This window comes from Chiloscyllium plagiosum, chromosome 6, assembly GCF_004010195.1.
Source record: "Chiloscyllium plagiosum isolate BGI_BamShark_2017 chromosome 6, ASM401019v2, whole genome shotgun sequence".
Lineage (NCBI taxonomy): Eukaryota > Metazoa > Chordata > Chondrichthyes > Orectolobiformes > Hemiscylliidae > Chiloscyllium > Chiloscyllium plagiosum.
In genome coordinates, this window is record NC_057715.1 from 13990093 (window position 1) to 14013420 (window position 23328).

At 50.1% G+C, this 23328-nt stretch overlaps 1 protein-coding gene across 1 annotated transcript in view; it reads left to right on the plus strand.

Moving 5' to 3' along the window:
* The window catches only part of LOC122550473 (collagen alpha-1(IV) chain-like), a 233746-nt gene that overhangs the window by 142038 nt on the left and 68380 nt on the right, over nt 1-23328 (plus strand). The window contains exons 23-28 of the mRNA XM_043691239.1: nt 513-596; nt 716-786; nt 5993-6184; nt 8751-8919; nt 9694-9786; nt 9923-10027. Coding sequence (XP_043547174.1) covers nt 513-596; nt 716-786; nt 5993-6184; nt 8751-8919; nt 9694-9786; nt 9923-10027 — 714 coding nt within the window. The remainder of the gene's footprint in view (nt 1-512; nt 597-715; nt 787-5992; nt 6185-8750; nt 8920-9693; nt 9787-9922; nt 10028-23328) is intronic.

Sequence of the window (23328 nt, forward strand, 5' to 3'; positions counted from 1 at the left end):
GTAGGTATAGGACAGATGTTAGGGGTAGGTTCTTTACTCAGCGAGTCGTAAGTTCATGGAATGCCCTGCCAGTAGCAGTGGTGGACTCTCCTTCATTATGGGCATTTAAATGTGCATTGGATAGGCATATGGAGGATAGTGGGTAGTGTAGGTTAGGTGGGCTTGGATCGGCGCAACATCGAGGGCCGAAGGGCCTGTACTGCGCTGTATTCTTCTATGTTCTATGTTCTATGTCTGCCAGAGCATTCGGGGCAATAGTCTTTTACATGCAAAGGGGAGTGGAACTTCCTCCTCAGCTGTTGAGGCTGGGAGTGCTTTAAAAATTTCAGAATTGGGGGTGATAGATTCTTGTTGGATTAGGGGATAAAAGGTATGGAACCAATGCGGGAGGATAGAGTTAAGGTGTAGACCAGTCTTGATCAAATTGAGTAGTGGAATGGGACTTAATGGCCTTCTCCAGCGAGAGTCATAATAATCTGCCAGGCTCTTTAACGGTCAGGGTTTTCTTCCAGGTGCCAAGGGTGATGCCTGTTTCCACTGTAACCTCACCGCGTCACCTGGACTACAGGGACCCCCGGGACCTCCCGGAAGGCCAGGTGAGTGACTGCCAGAGTATGGCTTGAGCCAATATCAATGTCTTTCTGAAAAGGTACAAACCCCCAACTCCAGAAACAAGCTCTCATTTCCAACTTCCAATATATCCTGTGTTTTACAGGTGAGCCCGGATATCCAGGGGCCAAGGGAGACCGTGGTCTACCAGGAAAAGAGGGATTCCCGGGTCAACCTGTAAGTATATCCAATGTTCAATCGGCTGTGGTCAGCCTGGGTTCTGATGCAGCCACTTCGTTGTGTCAGGGCAGAGTGCAACAATAAATATTTGTGAATAATTTATCATTGAAAAGTTCTAAGTTACAGAAAAGCTTGATGTGCCTAAGTAGATATGGTAGAGAGGTGACCTTTACAGCGATTAAAGGGTTGGATTGTGGAGATGTCGAAAACATGATTCCTGCCTCCCAGTGCCAGGAGACCAGTTTTGATTCCACCCTTGGGCGATTGTCTGCGTGAGGTTTGCACATTCTCCCCATCTCTGCGTGTGTTTTCTCCTACAACACCGGTTTCCTCTCACAGTCCAAAGATGGTGGATTGAACCATTTGCAATTGCTCTATATTGTCTCGGGATATACAGGCTAGGTGGATTAGCCATGGGAAATACAGGGTTAGAGGGTTAGGTTAGGGGGTGGTGGGTCTGGGTGGGATTCTTTCTAGAGGGTTGTTGTGGACTCGATGGGCTGAATGGCCTGCTACTACACTGTAGGGGTTCTATGGCCCTAAGATTTGTCAGACTTAGAGATCATAAAAATAAGACAGCAACTGATAAATTCAATGGCAAATTCAGGAGAAAATTCTCTCCCCAGAGATTGGTGAGAACACAGAACTCTCTATCATTGGGAATGGTTATTGGGAATCACAAAGGAGAAAAGGAAAAAAGGATGTGGTGAAAGGATGAAGTGAAGTCTGCCAACAGGAACCCTGTAGAGGATAAACAGTTACACTGATGGTTAGACCAAATACCTCTGGATTCAGTGTAAGTTTGGAGACAGTTGCTTAGTACAGACCTTGAATACAGCTGAAAAGGGAGAAATGTCAAAACATGTCATCTAGTGCTGAGGACAAAGACAGGAATTGTTATTACTGAGAGGAAGGAATGCATTGATAACCAGGTCCCATGATTCCACTCGTCACACCATTAGTGTAAATGTGTTAATTCAATCACTAATATGGGAAATTACAGGGCTTTCGGCTCTGACACAACTGTTATGTTCCACTGCATCCTCACGCTATAGAAAATCACTCTGTCAAAGATCACTATCGAAAATTGGGAAAACCAGTCAGTAGAAAGTTTGAATTGTCCAAACAGCAATCACAATTCGTCAATCACATTATCGTCGATTGGCGTTGATGAAACGCGTGTTATACCAGAATGACCTGCACTGTGTTATGTGTACTGCAAACTCAAGGTAATCCTTTTATTATAATAGCATCTTATTATTAAGATGGTTAGAGTGAGGTCTGGTGGAAAAAGTGAGGGCTGCAGGTGCTGGAGATCAGAGTCGAGAGTGTGGCACTGGGAAAGCTCAGCAGGTCAGGCAGCATCTGCGGAGCAGGAGAATCGATGTTTCGGGCAAAGCCCTTCATCAGGAATGTTGGGGGGTGGGGACTGAGAGATAAATAGGAGGGAGGTGGGGCTGGGGGCAAGGAAGCTGGGGAGAGTTCAAGAGGGTGGTGCCAAGTTGGAGGGTTGGATCTGGGATAAGATAGGGGAAGGTAGATGAGGAAACATGTGAAATCGACAATGATGCTGCATGGATGGAGGGTCCCAAGGCAGAAGATGAGGAGTTCTTCCTCTACGCATCAGATAGCTAGGATTTGGCAGTGGAGGAGGCCCAGGACTTGCATGTCCTTCGCAGAGTGGGAGGGGAAGATCTGAGTCTGTTGTATGGTTTTATGATCACATCCATTAATTTGGGTTCAAGACAGACAGGTTGAAGAAAGATCAAAGGTTGCAAACCATTTTCGAGCTTATGTTTCTTTCTGGCACTATGCAGAGAAAGTATGACAATGTGTGGTATTCCTAGATATACCAGGTTTTAACCTGACTGTCACATTATTGAAAGACTATTCTATATACTCCACCTCTTAATGTTAGTCACTACTCCCCAGGCTTTTTTGTATGTTTTTAATATTGCTACAGCTAGACACCTGTGCCTAGCTCTCCATGTATTTCTCTCTTTTATTTGACTCCGCCCATACTGTGGTATTTATGCCCAATGAGGATTCGCTCCAAGACATCATAATGTTTCAGTGGGATGTAAAAAGCCTTACATAAAACCCTTCCTAAACATTTATTCCCTGTCACAAACATTAATTAACATGTATATACATTTTCAAATGATTTACCGAGACTACTTTGCTTTATATCATGTTTACTGTACATTCTCTTCTATTTCCCTTCACTCCTAAGTCTTTGATTTAATTCTTCTGTTCCATGATGTGCTCAAGAAGATGTTTGATAAGGTATAGAAACACTTGAGCTAAAGTTGGTGAGCTTTTTTTCTGCTGGTTTCTGTTCGATTACCAGTCTTTGTGGAATGATCTTGAGTTGAGGAATGTACGGGGAAGTTGGATCAATTATCCTTCTTGGTCATTAACATCTAGAGAGAGTAATAGTGCTAGTCCTCCAAGACAAGGTGATGTTAATGATCTATAGGTCACTGCTCACTGTATAGTAAATTGTCACTGACTTGTTATTCTGTTTGAAAGAATGATTGTATATGTTGGCTTGGAAATTATTTGGTTTGATGCTTGGTATGCTGTTTAAATTGTAGCACATCTTAAAGAAATGACCTCTTTTCCAATGCTGAATGCATTACCTCAGTACAATGGTGGCTGAACAGTTTTGTTGTCACTGATGTGGGCATATCTGTGACAGTATGAGGTTGCTTAGGACTTTTTGGTATGTCGTCACGTATGGAATGCTATTCAGGTCAGACCAATGTATCCTCTGGTTAAATGTTCCTTATGTTTTAATTAGTGAACACTCTGCAGACTGACCTCATTAAGTGAAGCTATTGCTGTGTAACACTTCATGAACAATTTTCTAGACTCTGTATCCCCTTCTGTTTGGGCTGCTCACTCTAGAGTTGGATCCTCTATGGATTGAAGAAGTCCAGTCACTGACTTATCTAAGAGACCAATATCAATTCTGTCACAAGTCAGCTCTTATTGCAAGTTTCGATAGTTGCATAGTTCAGGTAGTATATACAGGTTATTAATCAAGGTATTTTCATACACTGCTGGGAGTTCTTCTCTGCTTTTGAAGTGCGATTGTGCTAGTATCTTATTTGTTCCTCACAGAATTGTTACAGTGCAATTGGAGGCCATTCAGCCTATCATGTCTCACTGGTTCCCTCAGCATTTAGATTAGGTGTCAAACTCCTGCCTTCTTCCGTAACCACGTATGGTGTTTCTATTTAAATAATCATCCCAATGCTTCAATTGAACCTGAGTCCCCCACATTACCAGGCTGTGTATTCCAAACCCAGGCCTATGTGAAAAAGACCTTTCTCTCAACTCACATTGGCTTCCTTTGTCCAACACTTCGAAACTGTTCCCTCTGCTACTCATTCCTTTTCGGAACAGTTTTTCACTATCTATTCTCTCCAGACCTCTCATGATTTTGAAAACTTACATCAAGTCTCCCCTCAGCTTTCACCTGTCCAAAGAAAGTAGTCCCAATGCCACCAATCTATCCTTGTGATGGAACTGTCAAATGTCATAAATGTCTTTTGCAGTCTTTCCAATGCATTCATGACCTTCCCAAAGTATACGGTACCAAGAACTGTATAGCTGTGGGATAACCAGCATACAATTTCTGCTCTCTCCCCTTGTTAATGAAGCATCAAATACTGCAAGCTTCATTACCAGCTCTCTAACTCCCTGCTACCTTTAATGAATTGTGTACAGATACACCAAGGTCTCCCTGCTCCCGCTCACCCTTTACAATAGTACCCATTGTTTTCTACTATCTCTCCATCTTCTTTGCACCAAAGTGTATCACCTCACACTTCATCTGACACCGATCTACCCACTCCACCAACTTATCAAAGTACTTTTGAACTTGCCACACTGTCCTCACTTCAGTTTGTAACTCTTCCGAGTTTTGTGTCCCTCATGCACATGGAAATTGTGGAAGTCCTCCCCACAACACCAAGACCTACATCATTGATACATCAGGAAAAGCAGAGATCCAAAGACCAATCCCTGGTGATCTCCAATACAAAGCTTCCACGATTAGTCATCATTCACTGTTGCCTCTCCCTTGGTCAATGTAATATTCACATCGCTACAGCCCCATTCATCCCATGGCCTCTCGTTTTCCCCACAGTTGTGTTCAATGGCATTGGATCAAACATCTTTTGGAATTCAATCGACACCAGATCAAGAGCTCTGCTTTCAATAACCCCCTTCAAAAAACTTGCAGCAGATTATATAATCATGTACAACTCCGCGCAAATTGCTGACTCCTCCACCACTTCCTCTGGCAGCTCATAAGAGGCATTTGGATGGGTATATGAATAGAAAGGGTTTGGAGGGATATGGGCCGGGTGCTGGCAGGTGGGACTAGATTGGGTTGGGATGTCTGATCGACATGGACGGGTAGGACCGAAGGGTCTGTTTCCATGCTGTACATCTCTATAACTCTATGATTATGATTACTATTTCCATCCTGAATACCTATTTCTAGAAGTTCCACAAAAACAAATTTAAATGGGCTGGTCTGTAATTCTTGAAGTGAAATACTGTGAGAGTGCCACACTGTCCAAGGATCAGTACCGAGGGAGAGCTGCACTGTCAGAGGGTCAGGACTGAGGGAGTGCTGCACTATCAGAGGGTCAGGACTGAGGGAGTGCTGCACTGTCAGAGGGTCAGGACTGAGGGAGTGCTGCACTGTCAGAGGGTCAGTGCTGAGGGTGTGCTGCACTGTCAAAGGGTCAGTATCAAAGGGGTGCTGCACTGTCAAAGGGTCAGTACTGAGGGAGTGCTGCACTGTCAGAGGGTCAGTACTGAGGGAGTACTGTGCTGTCGGACGGTCAGTATTGAGGGAGTGCTGCACTGTCAGAGGGTCAGTACTGAGAGAGTGCTGCACTGTCAGACGGTCAGTACTGCAGGACTGCTGCACTGTCAGAGGGTCAGTACTGAGGGAGTGCTGCACTGTCAGAGGGTCAGTACTGAGGGAGTACTGCGCTGTTGGACGGTCAGTATTGAGGGAGTGCTGCACTGCCTGAGAGTCAGTACCGAGGGAGTGCTGCACTGTCAGAGGGACAGTGCTGAGGGAGTGCTGCACAGTCAGAGGGTCAGTACTGAGGGAGTTCTGCACTGTCAGATGTTGGAGAGTGATTTTGTCAAACTGATATTTTCTTGTCTCTTACAGGGAATTCGTGGTGTCCCAGGCCCCATGGGTATTCCTGGTCCAAAAGGCGATCCAGGTGATATCCAAACATTGCCCGGAGTGAAAGGGGATCGTGGTGACCCTGGCTTCCCAGGGGCTCCAGGTGTGCCGGGTCCGGCTGGGTTACCTGGGAAAGATGGATTTCAAGGTCCTCCAGGTCCCAAAGGCGAGCCAGTAAGTACAATAGGAAGGAGCTGGTCAATGACCCAGATTTAGAGCGTGCAGGCGAGTAAGTCATGGAAAGGTACAGAGACAGAGTCACAGGGCCCCAGAGACACAGGGGCACTTGGACACTGGGTCAGAGGGGCACAGTCTCAGAGGTGCATGGAACCTGCAGAACATGGATACCGAGTTAGAGAGAGTACCTCAGAGTCACAAACACACAGTGGCACACGGTCACTGCCAAACACGCGGAGACTTCACAGCACAACCTCAAAACATCGAAACTCTCCAAACACGTAGAGACTGACCACTGCTGCACAGTCAGACTAACCACCCTAACCCTGAGACTGACTTCTCCATTACCCTGAGACTGATCACCCAAACCCTGAGACTGACCACCCCAACCCTGAGACTGACTTCTCCCTTACCCTGAGACTGTCCTCCCTGACCCTGAGACTGACCACCCTAACCCTGAGACTGTCCTCCCTTACCCTGAGACTGTCCTCCCTTACCCTGAGACTGTCCTCCCTACCCCTGAGACTGACCCTCCCTAACCCTGAGACTGACTTCTCCCTTACCCTGAGACTGTCCTCCCTAACCCTGAGACTGACTTCTCCCTTAACCTGAGACTATCCTCCCTAGCCCTGAGACTGATTTCTCCCTAACCCTGAGACTGTCCTCCCTTACCCTGAGACTGACCTCCCTAACCCTGAGACTGTCCTCCCTAACCCTGAGACTGACTTCTCCCTTACCCTGAGACTGACCACCCTTACCCTGAGACTGACTTCTCCCTAACCCTGAGACTGTCCTCCCTTACCCTGAGACTGACCTCCCTTACACTGAGACTGTCCTCCCTAACCCTGACACTGACTTCTCCCTTACACTGAGACTGACCTCCCTTACCCTGAGACTGTCCTCCCTTACCCTGAGACTGACCTCCCTTACCCTGAGACTGTCCTCCCTTACCCTGAGACTGTCCTCCCTTACCCTGAGACTGACCACCCTAACCCCTGAGACTGACTTCTCCCTTACCCTGAGACTGTCCTCCCTTACCCTGAGACTGACCACCCTAACCCTGAGACTGACTTCTCCCTTACCCTGAGACTGTCCTCCCTTACCCTGAAACTGACCACCCTAACCCTGAGACTGAATTCTCCCTTACCCTGAGACTGTCCTCCCTTACCCTGAGACTGACCACCATAACCCTGAGACTGACTTCTCCCTTACCCTGAGACTGTCCTCCCTTACCCTGAGACTGACCACCCTAACTTTGAGACTGACTTCTCCCTTACCCTGAGACTGTCCTCCCTTACCCTGAGACTGACCACCATAACCCTGAGACTGACTTCTCCCTTACCCTGAAACTGTCCTCCCTTACCCTGAGACTGTCCTCCCTACCCCTGAGACTGACTTCTCCCTAATCCTGAGACTGTCCTCCTTTACCCTGAGACTGTCCTCCCTAACCCTGAGACTGACTTCTCCCTTACCCTGAGACTGTCCTCCCTTACCCTGAGACTGACCACCCTAACTTTGAGACTGACTTCTCCCTTACCCTGAGACTATCCTCCTTTACCCTGAGACTGTCCTCCCTAACCCTGAGACTGACTTCTCCCTTAGCCTGAGACTGTCCTCCCTAACTCTGAGACTGACTTCTCCCTTACCCTGAGACTGTCCTCCCTTACCCTGAGACTGACCACCCTAACCCTGAGACTGACTTCTCCCTTACCCTGAGACTGTCCTCCCTAACCCTGAGACTGTCCGCCCTTACCCTGAGACTGTCCTCCCTAACCCTGAGACTGACTTCTCCCTTACCCTGAGACTGTCCTCCCTTACCCTGAGACTGACCTCCCTAACCCTGAGACTGTCCTCCCTTACCCTGAGACTGACCTCCCTAACTCTGAGACTGACTCCTCCCTTACCCTGAGACACAATTCCACCATCTGACAGGGAAAACCAATATTGCCCGACAGAGAGATTGCCCACCCTCTCTCTCTCTGAGACAGAGATTGATTATCCCAGGGGGAAAATCTGTCCCCCTGATAGACAGAATGGCCACCTGAAGAACGAGACTGAGCACTGCCTGTCAGATAGACTGACCTTCCCTTACAACACAGAGGGACACCTGCCCATTACAGATTGTGAATCTCTCAAAACACAGTGTTTACCTACTCCCTGTACGCCTCCTCTCCCTGTGATATTGCGCCTTACATTGAGAAATTATTTCTGATTTACAGAATGAGGCTATAGGCCGAATTGGAGAAATCTTTCCTCGAGCTGGCTCCCTCAGTGTGAGACATGTTTATTTGTTGATTATCTGAAATATTAAGGTGTAGCTGCTAGCTAGATTGAAGACATGCACTTGGGGGGATTTTACAGTTCAGTGCAGAGCCCAGGGCTTGTGTCTTCAATATCAGGGTGTGGAACACTTTCTCAAGATCAAAATGAGTGCTAAATGCAGCAGCACTGACTATACTGCTGGATCTTGGGATGAAGGGTAGGATCCAGCGTCAGCTGCTAAAGGGGAATACCTGAATATCTCGGGTTATTCAGCGTTTAACTCTCATCTCAATATGCTTAGGGAAACATCGGCTTCAAAGGTGAGAAGGGCTTGCCAGGACCCCCCGGATTAACTGGAGTACCAGGAGATCAGGGAACTCCTGGACTACCAGGAGTCGGGGAGCCAGGCTTTCCAGGAGAAAAGGGTGCACGTGGATTTCCAGGACATCCGGGAATACCCGGAAGCCCAGGTAAGTTCCAGTCTGATACGATAACGTGGATCCACTGAGATTCTCCATTTCCCTGTCCTTTAATAAATTGGCCATCCTCCAGGACAGAGACCCCTGACTCTCAATTTTCCTCCCTCTGTGAGTGTATTAATGGGCCGTGGACACGTGACTGTGTTTAGTAACCTCTCATGTAAAGAGAAAATTATTGCATCATTGGGGACAAAAATATTCCTGTTAATACTCTGTCAATAAGTGACAAGGGATAGTCACTGTGATCAATAGGAGCAGCATGTAAACACTGAACCTGCCACTGGGGGGAGCTCCATTTGAGCATGGCTTTAGGGCGTTTCGCATGGCCTACCCAGAAAGGTTATCCTGAGACCTTTCCCGTGCTCTCCCTCTGTCTGGAGATGAGGGAGCAGGAGCGAGACTGTAAAGGGCTGTGGCTGATTGTATGTGCAGCATTCTTCATATTGGTCTGACATTCTGACTGGTCTCCCACTCATAATCCTTGACATTTTCACAAAGGAGCCTATTAGAGGTGAGAGGCTGCGAGCAGGAGAGTGGGGAAGACCAGAAGTCTCCTTTGGAAAGGATTGTGTCTGTATTCCATGGGTCACACATTCTTAGCACAACCTCAGAATGCAGTTATTGACCATTAGATCCCAGGAAAATAAACCAGCACCGAAAATGCACTAATGCCTAAATTGATAAACATAAATAGATGTATGCAAGTGTACTTTTCATCTTGTCAGAGCCATTCTCATTGTCCTGTTGACTGTTTTCTTGTGACAGGTCAGAAAGGTGAATCAGGGAATGCTGTCAGTAAACCAGGAGCCCCTGGTCTCCCTGGGCCACAAGGGTTAAGGGGCGAGCCTGGAAGCAGAGGTAGGTTCAGTTGTCTCCCCAGAAAGCACCGGAATCATTGATCTGTTTCCTCCAAAAAATTCTGATGTTGCTTCCTGTGAATTTGCACCATTCGGAACATTAATGGAGGAATGCTTCCTATCTGTCTATCCTACAGGTGACCCTGGCCTTCCAGGAAGCCCGGGTTTACAAGGAGCTACAGGGCCGAAAGGTGATCCCGGTCTTCCCGGCATTGGATTTCCAGGCCCAACTGGAGCAAAAGGCAAGGGGACTCATATACAACTGCAGCATAACGGCACTCACTCATGGCTACATCGTAACGGCACTCACTTACTCACCGCTACACCGTTACTACATCGTAGCGGCACTCCCACATCGCTACACTGTTACTGCACCATAACTGCACTGACACACCGCTACATCGTTACTGCACCGTAGCTGCACTCCCACATCGCTACACTGTTACTGCACCATAACTGCACTGACACACCGCTACATCGTTACTGCACCATAACTGCACTGACACACCGCTACACCGTTACTACATCGTAGCGGCACACACACACCGCTACATCGTTACTGCACCGAAACTGCACACACACACCGCTACATCGTTACTGCACCGTAACAGCATCACACACTGCTACACTGTTACTGCACCGTAACTGCACTGACACACCGCTACATCGTTACTGCACCGTAGCTGCACTCACACACCGCTACATCGTTACTGCACCATAACTGCACTCACACTCCGCTACACTGTTACTGCACCGAAGCTGCGCTCACACACCGCTACACCGTTACTGCACCGTAACTGCACTCACACACCGCTACACCGTTACTGCACCGTAACTGCACTCACACACCGCTACATCGTTACTGCACCGTAGCTACACTCCCACACCGCTACACCGTTACTGCACCGTAACTGCACTTACCCCTACATCGTTACTGCACCGTAACTGCACTCACACACCGCTACATCGTTACTGTACCGTAACTGCACTCACACACCGCTACATCGTTACTGCACCGTAACTGCACTCACACACCACTACATCGTTACTGCACCATAACTGCACTCACACACCGCTACACCGTTACTGCACCGTAACAGCATCACACACTGCTACACCGTTACTGCACCGTAACAGCATCACACACTGCTACACCGTTACTGCACTGTAACTGCATCACACACTGCTACACCGTTACTGCACCGTAACAGCATCACACAGTGCTACATAGTTACTACAACATAACAGCACTCACACACTGCTACACCGTTACTGCACCGTAACGGCACTCACACCCTGCTACATCGTTACTGCACCGTAAGGGCACACACACACCGCTACACCGTTACTGAACCGTAACTGCAGTCACACACCGCTACACCGTTACTGCACCATACCTGCACTCACACACCGCTACATAGTTACTGCACCGTAACTGCACTCACTCACAGCTACGCCATTACTGCACCGTAACTGCACTCACTCACCGCTACACCGATACTGCACCATAACTGCACTCACACACTGCTACATCGCTACTGCACTCACACATTGCTACACCGATACTGCACCATAACAGCACTCACACACTGCTACATCGTTACTGCACCGTAACTGCGCTCACTCACCGCTACACCGTTACTGCACCGTAACTGCACTCACACACCTCTACACCGTTACTGCACCGTAGCTGCACTCACATACCGCTACATGGTTACTGCACCATAACTTCACTCACTCACCACTGCATCGCTACTGCACCATAACTGCACTCACTCACCGCTACATCGCTACTGCACCATAACTGCACTCACACACTGCTACATCGCTAATGCACCGTAACTGCACTTACACAACGATACATCGTTACTACACCGTAACTGCACTCACACACCGCTACATCGTTACTGCACCGTAACTGCACTCACACACCGCTACACCGTTACTGCACCGTATTGGCACTCACACACCGTTACATCGTTACTGCCTCGTAACTGCACTCACACACCGCTACATCGTTACTCCACCGTAACTGCACTCACACACCGCTGCACTGTAACTGCACTCACACTCCGCTACATCGTTACTGCACCGTAACTGCACTCACACACCGCTACACCGTTACTGCACCGTAACTGCATCACACACTGCTACACCATTACTGCACCGTAACAGCATCACACACTGCTACATCGTTACTGCACCGTAACTGCACTCACACCGCTACACCGTTACTGCACCATAACAGCACTCACACACTGCTACACCGTTACTGCACCGTAACGGCACTCACACTCCGCTACATCGTTACTGCATCGTAAGGGCACACACACCGCTACATAGTTACTGCACCATAACAGCACTCACACACTGCTACACCGTTACTGCACCGTAACGGCACTCACACTCCGCTACATCGTTACTGCATCGTAAGGGCACACACACACCGCTACACCGTTACTGAACCGTAACTGCACTCACACACCGCTACATAGTTACTGTACCGTAACTGCAGTCACTCACCGCTACGCCGTTACTGCACCGTAACTGCACTCACACACTGCTACATCGCTACTGCACCGTAACTGCACTCACAAACTGCTACATCGCTACTGCACCATAACTGCACTCTCACATTGCTACACCGATACAGCACCATAACAGCACTCACACACTGCTACATCGTTACTACACCGTAACTGCGCTCACTCACCGCTACACCGTTACTGCACCGTAACTGCACTCGCACACCGCTACACCGAAGCTGCACTCACATACCGCTACATGGTTACTGCACCATAACTTCACTCACTCACCGCTACATCGCTACTGCACCGTAACTGCACTCACACACTGCTACATCGCTACTGCACCGTAACTGCACTCACACACTGCTACATCGCTACTGCACCATAACTGCACTCTCACATTGCTACACCGATACTGCACCATAACAGCACTCACACACTGCTACATCGTTACTACACCGTAACTGCACTCACACACCGCTACACCGTTACTGCACCGTAACTGCACTCACACACCGCTACACCGTTACTGCACCGTAACTGCACTTACCGCTACATCGTTACTGCACCGTAACTGCACTCACACACCGCTACACCGTTACTGCACCGTAACTGCACTCACACACCGCTACACCGTTACTGCACCGTAACTGCACTCACACACCGCTACACCGTTACTGCACCGTAACTGCACTCACACACCGCTACACCGTTACTGCACCGTAACTGCACTCACACACCGCTACATCGTTACTGCACCGTAACTGCACTCACACACCGCTACATCGTTACTGCACCGTAACTGCACTCACACACCGCTACATCGTTACTGCACCGTAACTGCACTCACACACCGCTACATCGTTACTGCACCGTAACTGCACTCACACACCGCTACATCGTTACTGCACCGTAACTGCACTCACACACCGCTACATCGTTACTGCACCGTAACTGCACTCACACACCGCTACATCGTTACTGCACCGTAACTGCACTCACACACCGCTACATCGTTACTGCACCGTAACTGCACTCACACACCGCTACATCGTTACTGCACCGTAACTGCACTCACACACCGCTACATCGTTACTGCACCGTAACTGCACTCACACACCGCTACATCGTTACTGCACCGTAACTGCACTCACACACCGCTACATCGTTACTGCACCGTAACTGCACTCACACACCGCTACATCGTTACTGCACCGTAACTGCACTCACACACCGCTACATCGTTACTGCACCGTAACTGCACTCACACACCGCTACATCGTTACTGCACCGTAACTGCACTCACACACCGCTACATCGTTACTGCACCGTAACTGCACTCACACACCGCTACATCGTTACTGCACCGTAACTGCACTCACACACCGCTACATCGTTACTGCACCGTAACTGCACTCACACACCGCTACATCGTTACTGCACCGTAACTGCACTCACACACCGCTACATCGTTACTGCACCGTAACTGCACTCACACACCGCTACATCGTTACTGCACCGTAACTGCACTCACACACCGCTACATCGTTACTGCACCGTAACTGCACTCACACACCGCTACATCGTTACTGCACCGTAACTGCACTCACACACCGCTACATCGTTACTGCACCGTAACTGCACTCACACACCGCTACATCGTTACTGCACCGTAACTGCACTCACACACCGCTACATCGTTACTGCACCGTAACTGCACTCACACACCGCTACATCGTTACTGCACCGTAACTGCACTCACACACCGCTACATCGTTACTGCACCGTAACTGCACTCACACACCGCTACATCGTTACTGCACCGTAACTGCACTCACACACCGCTACATCGTTACTGCACCGTAACTGCACTCACACACCGCTACATCGTTACTGCACCGTAACTGCACTCACACACCGCTACATCGTTACTGCACCGTAACTGCACTCACACACCGCTACATCGTTACTGCACCGTAACTGCACTCACACACCGCTACATCGTTACTGCACCGTAACTGCACTCACACACCGCTACATCGTTACTGCACCGTAACTGCACTCACACACCGCTACATCGTTACTGCACCGTAACTGCACTCACACACCGCTACATCGTTACTGCACCGTAACTGCACTCACACACCGCTACATCGTTACTGCACCGTAACTGCACTCACACACCGCTACATCGTTACTGCACCGTAACTGCACTCACACACCGCTACATCGTTACTGCACCGTAACTGCACTCACACACCGCTACATCGTTACTGCACCGTAACTGCACTCACACACCGCTACATCGTTACTGCACCGTAACTGCACTCACACACCGCTACATCGTTACTGCACCGTAACTGCACTCACACACCGCTACATCGTTACTGCACCGTAACTGCACTCACACACCGCTACATCGTTACTGCACCGTAACTGCACTCACACACCGCTACATCGTTACTGCACCGTAACTGCACTCACACACCGCTACATCGTTACTGCACCGTAACTGCACTCACACACCGCTACATCGTTACTGCACCGTAACTGCACTCACACACCGCTACATCGTTACTGCACCGTAACTGCACTCACACACCGCTACATCGTTACTGCACCGTAACTGCACTCACACACCGCTACATCGTTACTGCACCGTAACTGCACTCACACACCGCTACATCGTTACTGCACCGTAACTGCACTCACACACCGCTACATCGTTACTGCACCGTAACTGCACTCACACACCGCTACATCGTTACTGCACCGTAACTGCACTCACACACCGCTACATCGTTACTGCACCGTAACTGCACTCACACACCGCTACATCGTTACTGCACCGTAACTGCACTCACACACCGCTACATCGTTACTGCACCGTAACTGCACTCACACACCGCTACATCGTTACTGCACCGTAACTGCACTCACACACCGCTACATCGTTACTGCACCGTAACTGCACTCACACACCGCTACATCGTTACTGCACCGTAACTGCACTCACACACCGCTACATCGTTACTGCACCGTAACTGCACTCACACACCGCTACATCGTTACTGCACCGTAACTGCACTCACACACCGCTACATCGTTACTGCACCGTAACTGCACTCACACACCGCTACATCGTTACTGCACCGTAACTGCACTCACACACCGCTACATCGTTACTGCACCGTAACTGCACTCACACACCGCTACATCGTTACTGCACCGTAACTGCACTCACACACCGCTACATCGTTACTGCACCGTAACTGCACTCACACACCGCTACATCGTTACTGCACCGTAACTGCACTCACACACCGCTACATCGTTACTGCACCGTAACTGCACTCACACACCGCTACATCGTTACTGCACCGTAACTGCACTCACACACCGCTACATCGTTACTGCACCGTAACTGCACTCACACACCGCTACATCGTTACTGCACCGTAACTGCACTCACACACCGCTACATCGTTACTGCACCGTAACTGCACTCACACACCGCTACATCGTTACTGCACCGTAACTGCACTCACACACCGCTACATCGTTACTGCACCGTAACTGCACTCACACACCGCTACATCGTTACTGCACCGTAACTGCACTCACACACCGCTACATCGTTACTGCACCGTAACTGCACTCACACACCGCTACATCGTTACTGCACCGTAACTGCACTCACACACCGCTACATCGTTACTGCACCGTAACTGCACTCACACACCGCTACATCGTTACTGCACCGTAACTGCACTCACACACCGCTACATCGTTACTGCACCGTAACTGCACTCACACACCGCTACATCGTTACTGCACCGTAACTGCACTCACACACCGCTACATCGTTACTGCACCGTAACTGCACTCACACACCGCTACATCGTTACTGCACCGTAACTGCACTCACACACCGCTACATCGTTACTGCACCGTAACTGCACTCACACACCGCTACATCGTTACTGCACCGTAACTGCACTCACACACCGCTACATCGTTACTGCACCGTAACTGCACTCACACACCGCTACATCGTTACTGCACCGTAACTGCACTCACACACCGCTACATCGTTACTGCACCGTAACTGCACTCACACACCGCTACATCGTTACTGCACCGTAACTGCACTCACACACCGCTACATCGTTACTGCACCGTAACTGCACTCACACACCGCTACATCGTTACTGCACCGTAACTGCACTCACACACCGCTACATCGTTACTGCACCGTAACTGCACTCACACACCGCTACATCGTTACTGCACCGTAACTGCACTCACACACCGCTACATCGTTACTGCACCGTAACTGCACTCACACACCGCTACATCGTTACTGCACCGTAACTGCACTCACACACCGCTACATCGTTACTGCACCGTAACTGCACTCACACACCGCTACATCGTTACTGCACCGTAACTGCACTCACACACCGCTACATCGTTACTGCACCGTAACTGCACTCACACACCGCTACATCGTTACTGCACCGTAACTGCACTCACACACCGCTACATCGTTACTGCACCGTAACTGCACTCACACACCGCTACATCGTTACTGCACCGTAACTGCACTCACACACCGCTACATCGTTACTGCACCGTAACTGCACTCACACACCGCTACATCGTTACTGCACCGTAACTGCACTCACACACCGCTACATCGTTACTGCACCGTAACTGCACTCACACACCGCTACATCGTTACTGCACCGTAACTGCACTCACACACCGCTACATCGTTACTGCACCGTAACTGCACTCACACACCGCTACATCGTTACTGCACCGTAACTGCACTCACACACCGCTACATCGTTACTGCACCGTAACTGCACTCACACACCGCTACATCGTTACTGCACCGTAACTGCACTCACACACCGCTACATCGTTACTGCACCGTAACTGCACTCACACACCGCTACATCGTTACTGCACCGTAACTGCACTCACACACCGCTACATCGTTACTGCACCGTAACTGCACTCACACACCGCTACATCGTTACTGCACCGTAACTGCACTCACACACCGCTACATCGTTACTGCACCGTAACTGCACTCACACACCGCTACATCGTTACTGCACCGTAACTGCACTCACACACCGCTACATCGTTACTGCACCGTAACTGCACTCACACACCGCTACATCGTTACTGCACCGTAACTGCACTCACACACCGCTACATCGTTACTGCACCGTAACTGCTACTCCGTACTGCACCGTAACTGCACTCACACACCGCTACACCGTCACTGCACCGTAGCTGCACCCACACACCGCTACACCGTTACTGCACCGTACCTGCACTCACACACCGCTACACCGTCACTGCACCGTAGCTGCACCCACACACCGCTACTCCGTACTGCACCGTAACTGCACTCACACACCGCTACACCATTACTGCACCGTGATTGCACTCACACACCGCTACACCGTCACTGCACCGTTGCTGCACTCACACACCGCTACACCGTCACTGCACCGTAGCTGCGCTCACACACCGCTACACCGTCACTGCACCGTAAATGCACTCACACACCGCTACACCGTACTGCACCGCAACTGCACTCACACACCGCTACACCGTCACTGCACCGTAGCTGCACTCACACACCGCTACATCGTTACTGCACCGTGATTGCACTCACATACCGCTACACCGTTACTGCACCATAGCTGTACTCACACACCGCTACACCGTTACTGCACCGAAGCTGCACTCACACACCGCTACATCATTACTGCACTATAACAGCACTCACTCACGGCTACATCGTAACAGCACTCACTCACAGCTACATCGTAACTGCACTCACTCACCACGAAGTAGTTACTGCACCGTAATTGCACTCACACACCGCTACACCATTACTGCACCGTAACAGCACTCACTCACGACTACATCGTTACTGCACCGTAACTGCACTCACTCACCACTACATCGTTACTGCACCCTAACTGCACTAACACACTGGTACATCGTTACTGCACCATAACTGCACTCACACACCGCTACATCGTTACTGCTCCATAATTGCACTTACCCCTACACCATTACTGCACCGTAACTGCACTCACTCACGACTACATCGTTACTGCACTGTAACTGCACTCACACACCGCTACTGCACTGTACGGGCACACACACCGCTACACCGTTACTGCACCATACCTGCACTCACACACCGCTACATAGTTACTGCACCGTAACTACACTCACACACTGCTACACCGTTACTGCACCGTAACTGCACTCACACATCGCTACTGCACCGTAACTGTACTCACACACCCCTACACCGTTACAGCACCGTAACTGCACTCACTCACCGCTGCACCGTTACTGCACCGTAATTGCACCGTAACGGCACTCACACACCGCTACATCATTACTGCACCGTAACTGCACTCACACACCGCTACACCGTTATTGCACCGTAACTGCTCTCACACTCGGCTACATAGTTACTGCATCGTAACTGCACTCACTCACCGCTACATCGTTACTGCACCATAACTCCACCCACTCACCGCTACATCGTTACTGCACCGTAACTGCACTTACCGCTACATCGTTACTGCACCGTAACTGCACTCACACACTGCTACACCGTTACTGCACCGTAACTGCACTAACACATCGCTACTGCACCGTAACTGTACTCACACACCCCTACACCGTTACTGCACTGTAACTGCACTCATACACTGCTACACCGTTACTGCGCCGTAACTGCACTCACTCACCGCTACACCGTTACTGCACCATAACTGCACTCACACACCGCTACACCGTTACTGCACCGTAATTGCACCGTAACGGCACTCACACACCGCTACATCGTTACTGCACCGTAACTGCACTCACACACCGCTACATTGTTACTGCACCGTAACTGCACTCACACTCCGCTACATCATTACTGCACCGTAACTGCACTCACACACCGCTACATCGTTACTGCACCGTAACTGCACTCACACTCTGCTACATCATTACTGCACCGTAACTGCACTCACACACCGCTACATCATTACTGCACCGTAACTGCACTCACACACTGGTACATCGTTACTGCACCATAACTGCACTAAGACACTGGTACATCGTTACTGCACCATAACTGCACTCACACACCGCTACACCGTTACTGCTCCGTAACTGCACTTACCCCTACACCATTACTGCACCGTAACAGCACTCACTCACGACTACATCGTTACTGCACCGTAACTGCACTCACACACCGCTACACCGTTACTGCACCGTAATTGCACTCACACATCGCTACTGCACCGTAAATGTACTCACACACCCCTACACCGTTACTGCACTGTAACTGCACTCATACACTGCTACACCGTTACTGCACCGTAACTGCACTCACTCACCGCTACACCGTTACTGCTCCATAACTGCACTCACACACCGCTACACCGTTACTGCACCGTAACTGCACTCACACACCGCTATACCGTTACTGCACCGTAATTGCGCTAACACACCGCTGCATAGTTACTGCACCGTAACTGCACTCACTCACCGCTACATCGTTACTGCACCATAACTCCACCCACTCACCGCTACATCGTTACTGCACCATAACTGCACTTACCGCTACATCGTTACTGCACCGTAACTGCACTCACACACTGCTACACCGCTACTGCACCGTAACTGCACTCACACATCGCTACTGCACCGTAACTGTACTCACACACCCCTACACCATTACTGCACCGTAACTGCACTCATACACTGCTACACCGTTACTGCACCGTAACTGCACTCACACACTGCTACACCGTTACTGCACCGTAACTGCACTCACACACTGCTACACCGTTACTGCACCGTAACTGCACTCACACACTGCTACACCGTTACTGCACCGTAACTGCACTCACACACCGCTACACCGTTACTGCACCGTAACTGCACTCACACACCGCTATACCGTTACTGCACCGTAATTGCGCTAACACACCGCTGCATAGTTACTGCACCGTAACTGCACTCACACACCGCTACATCATTACTGCACCATAACTGCACTCACACACCGCTACACCGTTACTGCACCGTAACTGCTCTCACACTCCGCTACATAGTTACTGCACTCACTCACCGCTACATCGTTACTGCACCATAACTCCACCCACTCACCGCTACACCGTTACTGCACCGTAACTGCACTCACACACCGCTACACCGTTACTGCACCGTAACTGCACTTACACACTGCTACATCGTTACTGCACCGTAACTGCACTCACACACTGCTACATCGTTACTGCACCGTAACTGCACTCACACACCGCTACACCATTACTGCACCGTAACTGCACTCACACACCGCTACACCGTTACTGCACCGTAACTGCACTCACACACCACTACACCGTTACTGCTCCGTAACTGCACTTACCCCTACACCGTTACTGCACCGTAACTGCACTCACACACCGCTACACCGTTACTGCACCGTAACTGTACTCACACACCGCTACATCGTTACTGCACCGTAACTGCACTCACACACCACTACATCGTTACTGCACCGTAACTGCACTCACACGCCGCTACACCGTTACTGCACCGTAACTGCATCACACACTGCTACACCGTTACTGCACCGTAACAGCATCACACAGTGCTACATCGTTACTGCACCGTAACTGCACTCACACCGCTACATAGTTACTGCACCATAACAGCACTCACAGACTGCTACACCGTTACTGCACCGTAACGGCACTCACACCCCGCTACATCGTTACTGCACCGTAAGGGCACACACACACCGCTACACCGTTACTGTACCGTAACTGCAGTCACACACCGCTACACCGTTACTACACCATACCTGCACTCACACACCGCTACATAGTTACTGCACCGTAACTGCACTCACTCACCGCTACGCCATTACTGCACCGTAAATGCACTCACACACTGCTACATCGCTACTGCACCGTAACTGCACTCACACATTGCTACATCGCTACTGCACTCACACACTGCTACATCGTTACTGCACCGTAACTGCGCTCACTCACCGCTACACCGTTACTGCACCGTAACTGCACTCACACACCTCTACACCGTTATTGCACCGTAGCTGCACTCACATACCGCTACGTGGTTACTGCACCATAACTTCACTCACTCACCACTGCATCGTTACTGCACCGTAACTGCACTCACACACTGCTACATCGCTACTGCACCGTAACTGCACTCACACACCGCTACATCGTTCCTGCACCGTAACTGCACTCACACACCGCTACATCGTTCCTGCACCGTAACTGCACTCACACACTGCTACATCGCTACTGCACCGTAACTGCACTCACACACCGCTACATCGTTACTGCACCGTAACTGCACTCACACACCGCTACACCATTACTGCACTATAACAGCACTCACTCACGGCTACATCGTAACAGCACTCACAGCTACATCGTAACTGCACTCACTCACCACGAAATAGTTACTGCACCGTAATTGCACTCACACACCGCTACACCTTTACTGCACCGTAACAGCACTCACTCACGACTACATCGTTACTGCACCGTAACTGCACTCACTCACCACTACATCGTTACTGCACCATAACTGCACTAACACACTGGTACATCGTTACTGCACCGTAACTGCACTCACACTCCGCTACATCGTTACTGCACCGTAACGGCACTCACACCCCGCTACATCGTTACTGCACCGTAAGGGCACACACACACACTGCTACACCGTTACTGCACCGAAACTGCAGTCACACACCGCTACACCGTTACTACACCGTAACTGCACTCACACACTGCTACATCGCTACTGCACCGTAACTGCACTCACACATTGCTACACCGATACTGCACCATAACAGCACTCACACACTGCTACATCGTTACTGCACCGTAACTGCGCTCACTCACCGCTACACCCTTACTGCACCGTAACTGCACTCACACACCGCTACACCGTTACTGCACCGTAGCTGCACTCACATACCGCTCCGTGGTTACTGCACCATAACTTCACTCACTCACCACTGCATCGCTACTGCACCATAACTGCACTCACTCACCGCTACATCGTTACTGCACCGTAACTGCACTCACACACCGCTACACCATTACTGCACTATAACAGCACTCACTCACGGCTACATCGTAACAGCACTCACTCGCAGCTACATCGTAACTGCACTCACTCACCACGAAATAGTTACTGCACCAGCTACATCGTAACTGCACTCACTCACCACGAAATAGTTACTGCACCATAATTGCACTCACACACCGCTACACCATTACTGCACCGTAACAGCACTCACTCACGACTACATCGTTACTGCACCGTAACTGCACTCACTCACCACTACATCGTTACTGCACCATAACTGCACTCACACACCGCTACACCGTTACTGCTCCGTAACTGCACTTACCCCTACACCATTACTGCACTGTAACTGCACTCACTCACGACTACATCGTTACTGCACTGTAACTGCACTCACACACCGCTACACCGTTACTGCACCGTAACTGCACTCACACACCGCTACACCGTTACTGCACCGTAAGGGCACACACACACCGCTACGCCGTTACTGCACCGTAACTGCACACACACCGCTACATAGTTACTGCACCGTAACTGCACTCACACATCGCTACTGCACCGTAACTGTACACACACACCCCTACACCGTTACTGCACCGTAACTGCACTCACTCACCGCTACACCGTTACTGCACCATAACTGCACTCACACACCGCAACACCGTTACTGCACCGTAATTGCACCGTAACGGCACTCACACACCGCTACATCATTACTGCACCGTAACTGCACTCACACACCGCTACACCGTTACTGCACCATAACAGCACTCACACTCCGCTACATCGTTACTGCACCATAACTGCACTCACACACCGCTACA